The following is a 17,109-nucleotide window of genomic DNA, read 5'->3' on the forward strand; positions in this document are numbered from 1 at the left end:
ATTGGAGAGTACTGTGTCTTCTTCTACTGATTTAATGATACCTAAATAGACAGAATTGCTAACAAATAGTGTAATACTACAGCTTTCATTTCTGTTGATGTGTGGTGAAACCATCTAAGATTTTGAAGTCAGGGATTGTGAGGCACTTAGATTCTCCAAGTAGGATATTCAACTTGTGGAAGCATTCCAGTTGAAATGTCCTACTCAGAACTTGGAAATTTCAACTTCCCAGTTTAAATGGAACACAGTATAAACCACAACTTACTTTATGTCCTTGAACCTAACACTAGCTCATCGCTTCACTCATAGACCTGGTAGTGCAAACTTGTTTTTTTGGCCTTGCAGATACAGCCTGTCACTAATATGCATGTAGCTCATGCAGTAACATTCATTGTTGTTTATACTGATTACGACCTGGTATACTGCCAGTAGAGCAGGCATAGCCTATTCTCTGGTACACAGAGGGTTACAAGAAAAGTTTTTGCTTAACACATAATCACTTTTACATGCTTTATCACTACAAAGATGCATCTTAATGTTATGTGTAAGATGTGAAAGCAAATCAACAACCATTTGCATAAAGTCCATTGTCATATCATACTGAGAGACCAAACACAAATAAAAATTCTGTTCTGGTGCCTGCATATAAGAAATACAACTTGAATGTATGTATTGTACGCAAAACAATAAATACAGTACACTGGGATTCTTCTTCTTTTGGCTGCTCCCGTTAGGGGTTGCCACAGCGGATCATCTTCTTCCATATCTTTCTGTCCTCTGCATCTTGCTCTGTTACACCCATCACCTGCATGTCCTCTCTCACCACACCCATAAACCTTCTCTTAGGCCTTCCTCTTTTCCTCTTCCCTGGCAGCTCTATCCTTAGCATCCTTCTCCCAATATACCCAGCATCTCTCCTCTGCACATGACCAAACCAACGCAATCTCGCCTCTCTGACTTTGTCTCCCAACTGTCCAACTTGAGCTGACCCTCTAATGTACTCATTTCTAATCCCATCCATCCTCGTCACACCCAGTGCAAATCTTAGCATCTTTAACTCTGCCACCTCCAGCTCTGTCTCCTGCTTTCTGGTCAGTGCCACCGTCTCCAACCCATATAACATAGCTGGTCTCACTACCGTCCTGTAGACTTTAGAATATGGAGTTTAATTGTAATAAGCTATTTAATTTTGTTTTTTTTTTTTTGTTTTTTTTGCTGCAGTGAAGAAAAAGCTATTGAATTATATAAGCGTCTAAAAGAGAAATGTAAAGGTACTGTAAATCCAAATTTTCGTAAGTGAAGGTTTGTAAAAGCCTCTTTTCTGTTATGCAGAATGGTTACTTTTTAGCATTGTTATTCATTAAATAATTTATTTAGGTTTATTTCTCACTTTTTGACCTTTATATTACAGAATCCCAGCCTGGTTATAGTGACAGTGCAGATATGGTAAAAGTCGTTATACAGGCAATTCAGAGTCAAGAGAAGGTGTTAAAGGACCTTTTTTCTCATTTAAGGTAAAATATACATTTTTTTAATTTAACATATTCAGGGCTTTTTACTATGCGTGCTTCAAATTAAATTTACTTTTATTTTACATCTGTTTTAGCTGTGTTTGTAAATCGGATAATACACAGCAAAAATCTCCCTTTATATCTTCTTATGTCAGATCTCTGAGCCAAGGCTATAGTTAATATAAATGTAATTAAATATAAGCACAAAATTATCATCTATTTATTAAGAACAAGTCCAGAAATACAAAAAGAATAAATACAGAAGATAAAAAATTTTCTTTAAATGAGTGCTTTGAAAGTTTGAAAGCTGGTTTATATGTAGAATATTTAATTTTTCTCTTCATAGTAAGATTCTTTCAAGCAAGCAAAAGATTATTGATTTGTTTCCAAAAATTGAAAAAGCTCTCGAAAATATCAAGGAAGCAGACAACAGTGTAATGCAAATGCAAGCAAAGAGGCAAAGAGAATTCTGGCACTTGTTAAAAATTGCTTGTGTAAGTACAATTGACCTTTTACTTAAAATTACATTTTTTGCAGGTGTGAAATATTTTTGAGTAGGGTAGAACTGAAAATAGTTTAAATTTGACAGTTTTTATATTTCATTAATTGTATGGAATGCAGTTTGTTGCTTGCATTGTTGCTTGTTTTTAACAAGAAAACTAAACATTATTGTCCTTTGTTTGGTAAATAGTCTGTTTTTCTGTAGTTTTTCAGAAGATATATTTGGTCACTAAAATAATTGTGTGAGGTAAAATTTACCATCTTGGCTTGGTGCCATTTGTCTAGACTCAGCCTGTATAATTTCATCCTCCAGTTTGCAGTCCCATATTTTGATTGCACTTTTATCCACCCGATTCTTATTTTTACAACTATGTACATTTTGTCTTCTGACTCCCTCTTTCATTCTTTTACAATATCATATATTTTCCGTATCCCAATAAATGGTGCTCTAGAGTTGGCTCAGAATGGTGTTAAAAAAAAAAAAAAAAAAAAGCAAAAACATACAGTGAGTGGCAGTCATGCAGAGGAAAACTCCTTGCTGATGTGAGAGGTCAGAGGAAAATAGCCAGACTGGTTTGTACTGACAGAAAAGCTACAGTAACTCAGATAACCACTGTGTACAATTGTGGTGAGGAGAAAATTATCTCAGAATGCATAATGATGTGCAGTGGGCAAAGACTCCACAAACTGGACAGCTGAAGACTAGAAAAACATTGCCTGGTCTGATGAATCTTGATTTCTGCAGAGGCACACAGATGGTTGAATCAGAATTTGGCAGCATTAGCCATGAATCCATGCACCCAACCCACCATTTGTCAACAGTCGAGGCTGGTGGGAGCAGTGGTACACTGTGGGCCCGTTAATACCAATCAATCATCGCATGAATGCTACAGCTTATTTGAGTATTGTTGCTGATCGTGTGCATCCCTTCATGGCCATGATTTACCCATCTTCTAATGGCTACTTCCAGCATTAAAATGCACCAGGTGACAATGCAGAATTTGGTTGAAACAGGACGCATGAACCAAAAAGTGAAATCAGTATTTTTCTGTGGCCTTCTCAGTCACCATGTCTGTGTCCAATGGAACACCTTTGAAATGTGGTAGAAAGGGATCTTTTCAGCATGATTGTACAGCTGACAAATCTGCAGAATTGCAATCATGTCAATAATGTCAATATGGACCAGAATCTCAAAGGAAAGTTGTGAACATCTTATAGAATCCATGCAATGAAGAACTGTGGCTGTTTTGAGAGCAAAATGAGGCACTACCCAGAATTAGTATATTCTTCCTGATAATTTGCTCATTGGGTGTATGTGTAATGTTATTTTTTGCATATTACTGCCTACGTTTATTTGTATCCATTTGGCCATTGTTGCTCTTACAGTTTCGCACATGCTTTTTTTTTTGTCTGTCTTAACTAAACTTTTATTCTGTGAATTGTCTTAGGCTCAAAGTTCAACTCGACCAATTCCAGCTCCAGTCCCTGAACCCTCCAGTTCGTCACAGATGTTGCAGTGGACCCAGCAAGGGCATGCCGCTAATGCCAATGTAAATGCACCTCATCCCCTCTCTTCCCTATCTAGGCCAAGTGAAAGGTAAAAATATTAAAGCTAAAGGCTTTAGTAGTTAGTAATTTTTCAGTTACACATTGTATACAGAAATAACATTCAATAGCATATAACCTACATTTTATTAATGTTGGTTAAAATCACACACATGTTAAAGTCAATACACACAGGCTCTGGGATTCATATTATTGTCCATGAACCTTATTAACAAACATTTCTGCAGTACTTGAAGAAAAAAAATGCTTTTCAAACTTTGTCTTTCAGGACAGTTATATAACCAGAGATAAATTCCTGCTCTTAATTAAAGGCCATGTCTGTTTAGATGTGTTTTTCCTCTTTTGTTCTTTACTCTGTAGGACTCTGCTTTGTGATTTATGTTTGTAAGAGTTATAGAAGGCTTTGTATTTTTATGACATACTGTATACATCAACATATAAGGCTTGTTTGCATTTTAAGCTTATTTACCCTTTGGAAAACCTTGTGATGATGCATATTGTTAATTATACTACAGTACATAAAAATATTGATACATTTTAAAAAACATCTTCTTCTTTCGGCCGCTCCTGTTAGGGATCGCAACAGCGGATCATCTTTTTCCATACCTTTCTGTCCTCTGCATCTTGCTGTTACACCCATCACTTGCATGTCCTCTCTCACCACATCCATAAACCTTCTCTTAGGCCTTCCTCTTTTTCTGTTGCCTGGCAGCTCTATCCTTAGCATCCTTCTCCCAATATACCCAGCATCTCTCCTCTGTACATGTCTAAACCAACACAATCTCCCCACTCTGACTTTGTCTCCCAACCGTCCAACTTGAGCTGACCCTCTAATGTCCTCATTTCTACTCCTGTCCATCCTTGTCACACCCAATGTAAATCTTAGCATCTTTAACTCTGCTACCTCCAGCTCTGTCTCCCGCTTTCTGGTCAGTGCCACTGTCTCCAACCCATATAACATAGCTGGTCTCACTACCGTCCTGTAGACCAGTGGTCCCCAACCACCGGTCCGCGACCCACTACCGGGCTGCAGCCGTCTGACAGCCGGGCCGCGAGAGAACTGCCAGCAACGGAGACTCACTCAGACTTTTCAGAACGCTTGGTGGGCGGGGCTTCGCAGCGGTGCTGAGAGAGGAGAGAGACCGAGGTGAGAGAGTATTACAACAAAGTATTGTTACGGTCCCGACATTTTCCCCATATGACACGAGTGTATAGAAATCGCGTTACTACGAAGTACATTCAGCAGATGCTTTGATTACAATGAAGTGACCTTGAAATGCCTGAATGAATCATCCACAGAGCAGTTAGTTCTGTGGTCGCAGCTCAGATGTGCACGTTTGCACAACGATCCCCAAACAGAAACATTGTAAAAAAAAAATTCTTTCTTCGAACTTTCCTCATACTGTTTTTTTTTTTGCTGTTTTTGTTGTCTGTGGTTTTCATTGATTCCTTTTGCTTATTGCTTGTCAACATTTGAAAAACATCCATTGGAATTTAACTCATTGTCACCCTCCTATAGAAACGGCAGACACGAAAAAAACGATAACAGTGTTAATGTTTGTGATTGCAATCTGTTGGAATGGCAAATGCAAAGTATTATGTCTTTGTTATATGCAAAAAAAGAAGAAAAATCTCAGGTTGCAAACGTATGCGAACTGCTTAATAACTTAATAATAAAAGAAATGTTATGTAAATTGTGTATAAAATTGCCCCCCCGCCCCCCCCCCCCCCCCCCCCCCCCCCCCCCCCCCCCCCCCACACACACACACACACACACACACACACACCCCGACCGGTCCGTGGAAAATTTTGCATCTAATAAAGTGGTCCTTGCTGTCAAAAAGGTTGGGGACCACTGCTGTAGACCTTCACTTTCACTCTTGCTGATACCCGTCTGTCACAAATCACTCCTGACACTCTTCTCCACCCATTCCACCCTGCCTGCACTCATTTTCATGTCTCTTCCACAATCCCCATTACTCTGTACTGTTGATTCCAAGTATTTAAATTCATCCACCTTTGCCAACTCTACTCCTTACATCCTCACCATTCCACTGACCTTCCTCTCATTTACACACATGTATTCTGTCTTGTTCCTACTGACCTTCATTCCTCTCCTCTCTAGAGCATATCTCCACCTCTCCAGGGTCTCCTCAACCTGCTCCTTACTCTCGCTACAGATAACAATGTCATCAGCAAACTTCATAGTCCATGGGGATTCCTGTCTAATCTCGTCTGTCAACCTGTCCATCACCATTGCAAATAAGAAAGGGCTCAGAGCCGATACTTGATGTAATCCCACCTCCACTTTGAATGCATCGGTCACTCCTACTGCAGACCTCACCATGGTCACACTTCCCTCATACATATCCTATACAACTCTTACATACTTCTCTGACACTCCTCATTTCCTCATACAATACCACAACTGCTCTCGAGGCACCCTGTCATATGCTTTCTCCAGGTCCACAAAGATGGTCCACTTAACCTAGCTTCCACTACTCTTTCCCATAACTTCATGCTGTGGCTGATTGATTTTATCCCCCTGTAGTTACTACAGTCCTGCACATCCCCTTTATTCTTAAATATCGGCATTAGTACACTCCTTCTCCACTCCTCAGGCATCCTCTCACTTTCCAAGATTCCATTAAACAATCTGGTTAAAAAACTCCACTGCCATCTCTCCTAAACACCTCCATGCTTCCACAGGTATGTCATCTGGACCAACGGCTTTTCCATTCTTCATCCTCTTCATAGCTGTCCTTACTTCCTCCTTGCTAATCTGTTGCACTTCCTGATTCACCATCTCCACATCATCCAACCTCTTCTCTCTCTCGTTCTCTTCATTCATCAGCCTCTCAAAGTAATCTTTCCATCTGCTCAACACACTCTCCTCGCTTGTGAGTACATTTCCATCTTTATCCTTTATTACCCTAACCTGCTGCACATCTTTCCCAGCTTGGTCCCTCTGTCTAGCCAATCGGTACAGGTTCTTTTCTTCCTCCTTAGTGTCCAACCTCTCATACAACTCATCATATGCCTTTTCTTTAGCCTTCGCCACCTCTCTCTTCACCTTGTGCCTTATCACCTTGTACTCTTGTCTATTTTCTGCATCTCTCTGACTATCCCACGTCTTTGTCATCCTCTTCCTCTGTATACTCTCCTGTACTTCTCCATTCCACCACCAGGTTTCCTTTACTTCCTTCATGCCAAGCACCCTTCTTGCTGTCACCCTTACTACATCTGCTGTAGTTTCCTAACTGTCTGGTAATTCTTCACTACCACCCAGTGCCTGTCTCACCTTCTCCATAAACACAACCTTGCAGTCTGCCCTCACTGTCTTCCTCTTTTTGATCTCCAACGTCACCCTACAGACCACCATCCTATGCTGCTTAACTACACTTTCCCCTGCCACCACTTTGCAGCCTTCAATCTCATTCAGATTAACTCTTCTGCATATGATGTAATCTACTTGTGTGCATCTTCCTCCACTCTTGTACGTAAACCCTATGTTCCTCCCTCTTCTTAAAATACGCATTCAGCACAGCCATGTCCATCCTTTTGGCAAAATCCACTATCCTCTGACCTTCTTCATTCCTCTCCTTGACACCATACCTACCCATCACCTCCTCGTCTCTTCTGTTCCCTTCACCAACATGTCCATTGAAATCCGCTCCAATCACCGCTTTCTGTACCTTGGGTACACTGTTCATCACTTCATCCAACTCAATCCAAAAATCTTCTTTCTCATTCATTGCACAGCCAACTTGCGGTGCATATGCACTAACAACATTCATCATCACACCGCCAATTTCCAGCTTCATAATCATCACTCTGTGACACTCTTTTCACCCCCAAAACACTCTTGACATGCTGTTCCTTCAGAATAACTCCTACTCCATTTCTCCTCCTATCCACACCATGATAGAACAATTTGAATCCACCTCTGATCCACCTGGCCTTACTCCCCTTCAATGTAGTCTCTTGCACGCACAATATATCAACCTTCCTTCTCTCCATAATTTCTGCTAACTCTCTCCCTTTACCTGCCAACATTCAAAGTTCCTACCCTCAGTTCCACTCTCTTTACCTTTCTCATCTCCCCCTGCCTCTGGACACGTCTCCCCCCCCTCTTCTTCTTCGGCCAACAGTAGCCCAATTTCTGCCAGCACCCTGTTGGCTAATAGTACTGGTGGCGGTTGTTGTTAACCCGGGGCTTGACCGATCCGGTATGGAAATTTGTATTGTTTTCCGCATATTGATTTGGCAAAATTTTACACCGGATGCCTTTCTCGACTTAACCCTTCCCATTTATCCGGGCTTAGGACCGGCACGAAGAAACACACTGGTTTGTGCATCCCTTGTGGCTGGGTTACATTTTAAACAACATAAGCGTGTCAAATCCAACATGAGGTGTTTGTTCATTTCTTTACTTAAGACATATACAGTATAAATTGAATTTTGTATTGCAATAAAAATTGAGTGGACTATAAGAATAAACCAACACAGAAATTTATAGACACAATTAAAAATAAAAGGAGAAATCACCCATCCATCCATCCATCCATTTTCCACTGCTTATCCGAAGCTAGATCATGGGGGCAAAAATCTTAGCACTGAAGCCTATCTGCCCTTTTCCCCAGTCACACTTGCCAGCTCATACTGTGGGATCCTAAGATATTCCCAGGTGATCTGGGAGATACAATCCTCCCAGCGAGCTTTGGATCTTCACTGGGGTCTCCTTCCAGCTGATCGTGCCAGTAAAACTCCATGGGGAGATGTCCAGGCGCCATCTGTGTCAGAAACCCGAACCAGCTTGAATGGTTAATTCAAAGGGACAGCGGCTCTACTCTGAGCCTCTCCCGGATGTGTGCACTTCTCACACTATCTCTAAGGAGTGTCCAGCCTCTCTGAGGAGAAAGCTCATTTTGGCCATACATGGAAAGCCTCCATTTTCAGCCGTGTGGCATCCTTCAGTGTCTAGTGACCTAGTGTCCTTCATTGGGTCCTTGGGTTGCTATCTCAAGAGGCACCTCTTCGCAGCCACTTTCGCAACTGAGGCTTTGAACAAGGCCCGTTTGGACTTTTATGTCCCCAGCCTCCCCCGGAATGTTGGAAGAGCTCTTTCTGCAGTTGGAGTTGAAAATTTTCTGGACAGAGGTTTCCAGGCGGTGATCAGTTGAATGTTTTGTCCATTTCTTCACATTAGTATCCAGAACGTACACCCTCACAACTGATGAAATCCATCATAGATTAGAGAAGTACACTTACGAGCCACCTTTATATTTGAACGTGGTGTTTGTTATGAATACAGTGCCTAGCACAGAAATAACAAAACACCACTCGGGTTTAGATCAGGAAGGCCATTCCTCCCAGTCACTCCTCTTCAGGCGACTCCAACATTACCCACGTGAGCATTGAAGTCTCCAAGCAGAACTATGGAGTCCCCTGCTGGGACCCTTTCCAGGATCCCCTCCAGTGACTCCAAGAAGGCCTGGTACTATCTATACCTAGGACCTAGGAGGAAACTAATCCCGCAGTTCACTTTTAAAATTAGTTTCTGTTTTTGAAATAAATATTAACTGTGGTGGCAGTGTAGAAAATCCCACTCCAAACTGGAACATTTTCTCTGTAGAGTCTGCATGATCTGATGGTCTTTTTTATGGGTTTATTTCAAGGGTTCTTGTTTGTTCAGAGCCATTTTAGTACAAGGTATTTCCAAATTTTTGGGCATGCTTGCTAGTGTGTCTCTTGATTGGTTGGCTTTTTATTTAAGAGCTAATTCCTGCTATACTCCAGTTACCTCGGATAAACATGGATTTCCCAGAATCCTGGGCAGCAGAAAGATAAAATGAAAGAATAACATGGTTGCATTCAAATATACCAGTTCCAGTTTTTTGTGAATTTCAATCCCCTATTTGTATTCCTTGAGTTTATTGCCTATAGATACTGTATACATAATTTTTTGAGTTCATTTGAGTTTAGTTTTGGAACATGCATGTCTGTAGCTTTTTAGCTTTCCAGCAGTTTATATTTCATGGGAGGGGACCTTTAATACTTTATTTACTTTATAATCATTTTTATTATTTTGTAAGTTTTTGAGGTCTGCAGTGAAGGTAACAATTGTTTATTAGATTGACAGACTACCAAATATTTATTTCTGACTCGAGCAAGCATACATTTGCACCTGCGAAGGTCCATCCAGACATCTGTTGTACTGAACCCTCTTACTCCATCCATTTCAAAGAGAGGCAAAACTTATGCTTGCACCACTGGGTGCAAGAATGAAATTAAAGCTGGACAGGACAACCTTCAAATGTATTGATTCTAAATTTATGAATGTTCTTATGAGCCAGTTAATAAAATGGGGCATTCTAATACATTGTTGTAATTTTGTGAAAGTAAGGAAATTTGATAGATTACATTATGCTCATTTTTTAAATGTTGCTTTGGGTAATTATTTGAATTGCCATTCCCATCAGATCTTTCAGAATTACTAAATAAAGACAGGGCATGGCCATTTCATAACAAGATCTACGTAAAGTTCTTAAAATGGAATATTCATCACCAAGCTTAATGTTTACTAATTACTGTTGAGCCCAGCAATAGTGACCTGCTTAAACCTCCCCTCACTACATTGTAGTGTCAAATTTAACGTTAATTTGCTTCAGTCACTTTTGATGATAATGACTTAAAATCCTATTTCCTGTGAAATGCTGCAAATACTTGCTTCAGATTTTAACTTTGCAAGGTAATCAATAAATGACATCCTTAGAAGTTTGTTCATAGGAGCCCACCTTTAATTTTAAGATTTACTTAAGGCACCCTTCACAATGTTATTTCAACAGATGCTTCTAGTTCAGGGACCCTTGTAAGGAGCGAATTACCCTTTAGAAGTTATTTTGAAATATTTTTAATGATTCTAAAAATGTATTAGATTCTATTACTCGAGGCAATTTACAAAAGCCATTTTACGTAAACTGTTTTATTATTATTTTTGTATTCATTTTTTCTCATATTTGTAGTATGGTGTGTTTATTTATGTTGTGATTTATTCTATAGTGACACTGTGACACATTTACTACAAGAAAACCAGAAGTTCCTGAGTCAGTTAACAGGTTTGATTCAGGAAGAAGAGGAACAGACAAAGAGTATAATGGTAAGCTGGCAAACAGGAAAGCCTTTTAGCAATATCATCAGTAAATTACACAAGCCTGGTTTATAGCTTGTAAAGAAATTTTATTTTTTGATTTCTGCCAAAGAAAGTTTGTAGTACTGCTTACTGTGTACTAGTGCTTCTTGTATCTGAAACATATAACTTGCTTACTTCCGCTAGGTATTGTAAACCATCCAAACATTCATGCATTATGCTTTTGATCAAGCTATCTTTCATTACTGTAAACTATGCTTGTAGGAATATAGTGTGTTTTAAACAGATTTTAAATGAAGAATGAAACTAAAATTTTCCTCTATGTTCATATTCAGCGATAAGCTATTTTCATAGTCACGTTTTGCTCACATAACAATAATAAAACCCCTCACCAAAAATATTTTCCTTTCAATTAAAAGTGCATAATCTATTTATTCCTCTTTCGAGCTAAGAGTAAATTATGTGGATTCTGATGATCTTGTTAAGTTAGCATGACCTTCTCTTAATGTGAATTGGTAAATGTAAATTATGGCTACTTAGCTTCAATGTGTTTGCATTTTTGTGGGGTTACTTATATCAGATACGTCTGATATAGCTGGCTATAATAGCAGTGGTGTGTTGAAAAGAAATGCAACTTTATCATTCAACTATGCAAATGTGTGCAAATATAATTAAGGTGAAATACATTTTTGTACACTAATTTCTTTGGTGCTTTTTTAGAATATGTAAAAATGTACATTCCTGTATTAAAAAAATATTAAAGGTAGAAGGGTTTGTGAATGAATGTGCCCTGTGATGTGTCCTGTCCTGTACTTAATGAAGCTTGACCCGAGTAACTGAGTTCAGAACATGAATAGATGAATAATTAATGTAATACTATATAGTACTGTATATGCTTGTTTAAACTAATGCAGAGAAATTCCTTCCAGTGAACCAACTGCCTCCTGGTGGCCATTTTTTATACATAGCAAATATTGCCAAATTAGTCTTAATGCTGGAGAATCTAAACGGTTTTTTAAACTACAAAAAGTTTATTTATAATAAGGCTGTAGTGACTGTTTAAAATTAATCAAATCCTAAGGTCACATTTTACGAGAAAATGTGTTTTTGTTAAATTGGTCATTACAGTTGTCATTATGTATTATGTGTGAGATTCACCCTCTTGAATTCCATGCAACTGACATTACTATGGCAAAAAAGTGTTAACTTAAGTAAAATATTAACATAAGGGGTGGGTGTGTCTGTGTTTGTGTACGTTATATACATATATATGCACTATATACAGTAATCCCTTGCTATATCGCGCTTCGCCTTTCGCGGCTTCACTCCATCGCGGATTTTATATGTTCGCGGATTTCTGCGGACAGTGGGTCTTTTAATTTCTGGTACATGCTTCCTCAGTTGGTTTGCCCAGTTAATTTCATACAAGGGACGCTATTGGCAGATGGCTGAGAAGCTACCCGGCTTACTTTTCTGTCTCTCTTGCGCTGACTTTCTCTGATCCTGACGTAGGGGGATTGAGCAGGGGGGCTGTTCGTACACCTAGACGATAAGGACGCTCGTCTAACAATGCTGAAAGATTATCTTCACGTTGCTATCTTTTGTGCAGCTGCTTCCTGAAACGACATGCTGCATGGTGCTTCGCATACTTAAAAGCTCGAAGGGCACGTATTGATTTTTGATTGAAAAACAAACTCTGTCTCTCTCTCTCTCTCTCTCTCTCTTCCTGCTCCTGACGGAGGGGGTGTGAGCTGCCGCCTTCAACAGCTTTGTGCCGCGGTGCTTCGCATACTTAAAAGCAAACAGCCCTATTGATTTATTTGCTTTCCTCTGTCTTTCTGACAGACTCTGCTCCTGACGCGCACTCCTTTGAAGAGGAAAATATGTTTGCATTCTTTTAATTGTGAGATGGAACTGTCATCTCTGTCTTGTCATGGAGCACAGTTTAAACTTTTGAAAAAGAGACAAATGTTTGTTTGCAGTGTTTGAATAACGTTCCTGTCTCTCTACAACCTCCTGTGTTTCTGCGCAAATCTGTGACCCAAGCATGACAATATAAAAATAACCATATAAACATATGGTTTCTACTTCGCGGATTTTCTTATTTTGCGGGTGGCTCTGGAACGCAACCCCCGTGATGGAGGAGGGATTACTGTGTGTGTGTGTGTATATATATATATATATATATATATATATATATATATATATATATATATATATATATATATATATATATATATATATATATAATACACATACATACATACACAGTCATATGAAAAAGTTTGGGAACCCCTATTAATTCTTTGGATTTTTGTTTATCATTGGCTGAGCTTTCAAAGTAGCAACTTCCTTTTAATATATGACCTGCCTTATGGAAACAGTAGTATTTCAGCAGTGACATTAAGTTTATTGGATTAACAGAAAATATGTAATATGCATCATAACAAAATTAGACAGGTGCATAAATTTGGGCACCCCAACTGAGATATTACATCAATACTTAGTTGAGCCTCCTTTTGCAAATATAACAGCCTCTAGACGCTTCCTATAGCCATTGATGAGTGTCTGGATTCTGGATGGTGGTATTTTTGACCATTCTTCCATACAAAATCTCACAGTTCAGTTAAATTTGATGGCTGCCGAGCATGGACAGCCTTCTTCAAATCATGCCATAGATTTTCGATGATATTCAAGTCGGGACTGTGACGGCCATTCCAGAACATTGTACTTCTCCCTCTGCATGAATGCCTTTGTTGATTTCGAACTGTGTTTTGGTCATTGTCTTGTTGGAATATCTAACCCCTGCGTAACTTCAACTTTGTGACTGATGCTTGAACATTATCGGGTTGAATTCATCCGACACTCGACTTTAACAAGGGCCCCAGTCCCTGAACTAGCCACGCAGCCCGGCAGCATGATGAAACCTCCACCATATTTGACAGTAGGTAGCAGGTGTTTTTCCTGGAATGCGGTGTTCTTCTTCCGCCATGCAAAGTGCTTTTTGTTATGACCAAATAACTCCATTTTTGTCTCATCAGTCCAAAGCGCTTTGTTCCAAAATTAATCTGGCTTGTCTAAATGAGTATTTTCATACAACAAGCAACTCTGTTTGTGGCATGAGTACAGAAAGGACTTCTTTCTCATCACCCTGCCATACAGATGTTCTTTGTGCAAATTGCGCTGAATTGTAGAATGACGTACAGATACACCATCTGCAGCAAGATGTTCTTGCAGGTCTTTGGTTACAGACAACCCACAGATCACCTCCATTCTCACAATCCTGTGCATATGCCACTCCTGTATTTTTCTTGGCCTGCTAGACCTAGGTTTAACAGCAACTGTGCCTATGGCCTTACATTTCCTGATTACATTCCTTACAGTTGAAACGACAGTTTAAACCTCTGAGATAGCTTTTTGTAGCCTTCCCCTAAACCATGATACTGAACAATCTTTGTTTTCAGATCTTTTGAGAGTTGCTTTGAGGATCCCATGCTGCTCCTCTTTAGAGGAGAGTCGAAAGGGAAGCACAACTTGCAGTTGAAGTTCAAGGCTTAACAAGCTAAGCCAACCAATTAGGTGTTGCAAGTAATCCGTATTGAGCAGTTACATGCATTCAAATCAGCAAAATTACAAGAGGACCCAGATTTTCACATTTGATTTCATACAACTAAATACTGCTTCACTAAAAGTACTCCGTACTAGTACTCAGATGTTCCTAGGAAATGAAAGACATACCACTGTTATCTTTTTTGTTGAAAGTAGAGTAAATTATTATGCAGACAGAGAGGGGTTCCCAAACTTTTTCATATGACTGTATATGATCACAAGTGAACATTTATGCTTAAATGACCGTGTTCTGCAAAAGGAATAGTAATTAATACAATATAAGCAACTGTTAGACATGAGCATTTTTTTAATGGTAAGGAACATAAAACAGTTGATGTACGGTGTATGTTTTTTGGATTGGCTCTCACCCTTTTTACACAAACCTACCCTGAGTATACTCTCAGGAGGACTTTTCTATAATAATGATGGCTGGAATAATATTTTAGTATAGTTAAACTGCCATTATACAATAATGAACCCCATTTTAGCTGCTGAAGTACATACACCTTTAAAATCCCTTATGAAATGTATTCCCTTCCCAGTAAAGAAAATGGATTCCTATGACCAATGTATACCAAATGTATACCAAATATGCATTTTTTACACGATGCCTGCCTTGCACATCTTTTAGTTCATATCATATATATTGTTACTTAGATTTGTCTATAATCCACAATAATTTGTAATTGCGGCTGTCAGCAAAATGAAAAGAAATAAACACTTGAAATATATCACTCTGTGTGTAACGAATCTATATAATATGAGTTCCACTTTTGAATTGAATTACTGAAATAAATTAACTTTTTGATGATATTCTAATTTATTAAGATGCACCTGTATATACATTGTAAACTATAATGAGGAAAAACCAATGTTATCTTTCAATACAGACATAGGCAGATGTCAGCAAATTTGATCTCATGTATTAATCATTAAAGCACGCATCCCAAAGTACTTACGTTTACTTAGTGCACAGGGTCTACATCCTTATTATATGCTATCTCAATAAATCTTAATGTGTAGATTTTTTTTTAGTATCAAACCAAAAATGAAAATCTTGCCAGCTAGTGAAAGCAGAGTTACCGTGTTCTGTAATTGTAACAGTTTTTTGTAAAAGTTAGAAATGTTCATTCAAAAGCAAAGGATTAGCTAAAATCGAGATGTGTTACTTGTGTGCCAAACTAAACGTTTTCTACTCCGTAATTTTTTTTTCTTTTTGTTTGTTCTTTTGTTTTCAGGATCAAGATTGGTCTTGGACAAAATATGAACCAGTATCTGTAAAGACAACATAAATGAGTATTTGTTTTAAAATGAAATTTACTTTCTTGTAAATATATTTTTTCTGTACTGGTTAAAAATAAGTATTTATTAGGTTTAAAAATTGAAAGCTCCTCACACTAAACATTAACAGTAGAATTCTCATTTAATCTGTAATTACTGTGAAAAATAGTTTTGAGAATATTATAAAAAAGTGATATTTTCAATAATTGATCCTACTCTCACATGGTTATTGTTTACATCCTTTTTTTTATATATTTTGATTAAAGTTATTTCATAAGTGTCATTAATATAATTTTAAAGGCAGTCAAAGTGATTTTAAAAATGTATTTTTAAGATCACAATATTTAGACATTTAAGAAATAAAAGGTAAACCTTTACACTTAGGTGTAAATTTAATTGTGATGGTCTGTCTGGTTTTTTTAGCTGGTGAAAAATGAAAATGCCTCCTTTTGCTGCCACTTAAAATGTCATAAATTGAGACTGAAATTGCAACAACACTATTACAGTAATGTTTTTCTTTTTGTTGCTGTTTTATAAGTTACATGTAGCAAGATATCCCGCCATACACCCCCTGTGCCTTGGAACACATGCAATAGTCACTTCGCTTTTTTATATTAAATTATAGCATACGTGTTTTCATTGTAAGGAAAGCAAAAAACATGCAATACTGAAAAAAAAAATTATAAGTATTAAGTATTTTGTATCATAATTTTAGTGGCTTTTAAATTTCTTTTAAAGTTTTGAAAAGATCTTCTGTAATTGTCAAACTTTTATTCTAGTACATTACATAAAGCAGGTTTTAAATGGTGCTGCTGATTTGCTGTTTTATTTCATTGTGTATTTAGAGCTTTATGATGCTCTCATGTTGAATATGTTTTGTTCATAATGTAAAATAGATTTTACTTTAAAAATTTTCAGTGCCTGTATAGTATAGAACCAACTGTGTATTTATAATTTTGCCCCCCCCCCACCAAAGTGAACAGCAGAATGTCTACAAGTGCCTGTTTTATCCATCTACTTCATGTTATAAATTTAATTTTCTGCAAAATTGTGACATTACCTTTAAATAATGTATCCCATCTGTATATTTTGGTGTTTGTGTATTCATTGTAACTTTGGTGTTTAATTCATTTTATACCAAAGGACTGTGTGGAGTACTAATAAAGAAATAAGACATGCTTGATATTGTTTGTTCATATTTCACATACATCCATTCTTGTTTTGGAGCATTTTTATTCTTTCACTGTTTTGTGTTCATAATCACTGCATAACGTTCTCCCTGTATAGATCAAGAAAACGCATGGCACCAGCATACAAAAGAGATCATTTTTTTCCAATTGTGGGTTCTTCACGCAAACATACACATTCACATTCCAGAGAAGACAACAAGATGAGCTCAGCTTTAAAGTACATAAATTAAGCAATACACCATCTGAAGGCAATTGACCTAAAGAGAACTATGTTAAAGTCCATGGAGGTTAAGTGACTTCT

The 17,109-nt window shown here is 38.0% G+C and overlaps 1 protein-coding gene across 1 annotated transcript in view; it reads left to right on the forward strand.

Annotated features, from left to right (window-relative positions):
• Nucleotides 1–16,801, forward strand: part of chuk (component of inhibitor of nuclear factor kappa B kinase complex) — a 74,312-nt gene extending 57,511 nt beyond the window's left edge. Inside the window, exons 17-22 of the mRNA XM_028795589.2 lie at nucleotides 1,222–1,271; nucleotides 1,412–1,514; nucleotides 1,858–2,005; nucleotides 3,461–3,609; nucleotides 10,641–10,737; nucleotides 15,576–16,801. Coding sequence (XP_028651422.1) covers nucleotides 1,222–1,271; nucleotides 1,412–1,514; nucleotides 1,858–2,005; nucleotides 3,461–3,609; nucleotides 10,641–10,737; nucleotides 15,576–15,629 — 601 coding nt within the window. The 3' untranslated portion in view covers nucleotides 15,630–16,801. The remainder of the gene's footprint in view (nucleotides 1–1,221; nucleotides 1,272–1,411; nucleotides 1,515–1,857; nucleotides 2,006–3,460; nucleotides 3,610–10,640; nucleotides 10,738–15,575) is intronic.
• The last annotated feature ends 308 nt before the right edge of the window (nucleotides 16,802–17,109 follow it).

Source organism: Erpetoichthys calabaricus, chromosome 2, assembly GCF_900747795.2.
Source record: "Erpetoichthys calabaricus chromosome 2, fErpCal1.3, whole genome shotgun sequence".
Taxonomy (NCBI): domain Eukaryota; kingdom Metazoa; phylum Chordata; class Cladistia; order Polypteriformes; family Polypteridae; genus Erpetoichthys; species Erpetoichthys calabaricus.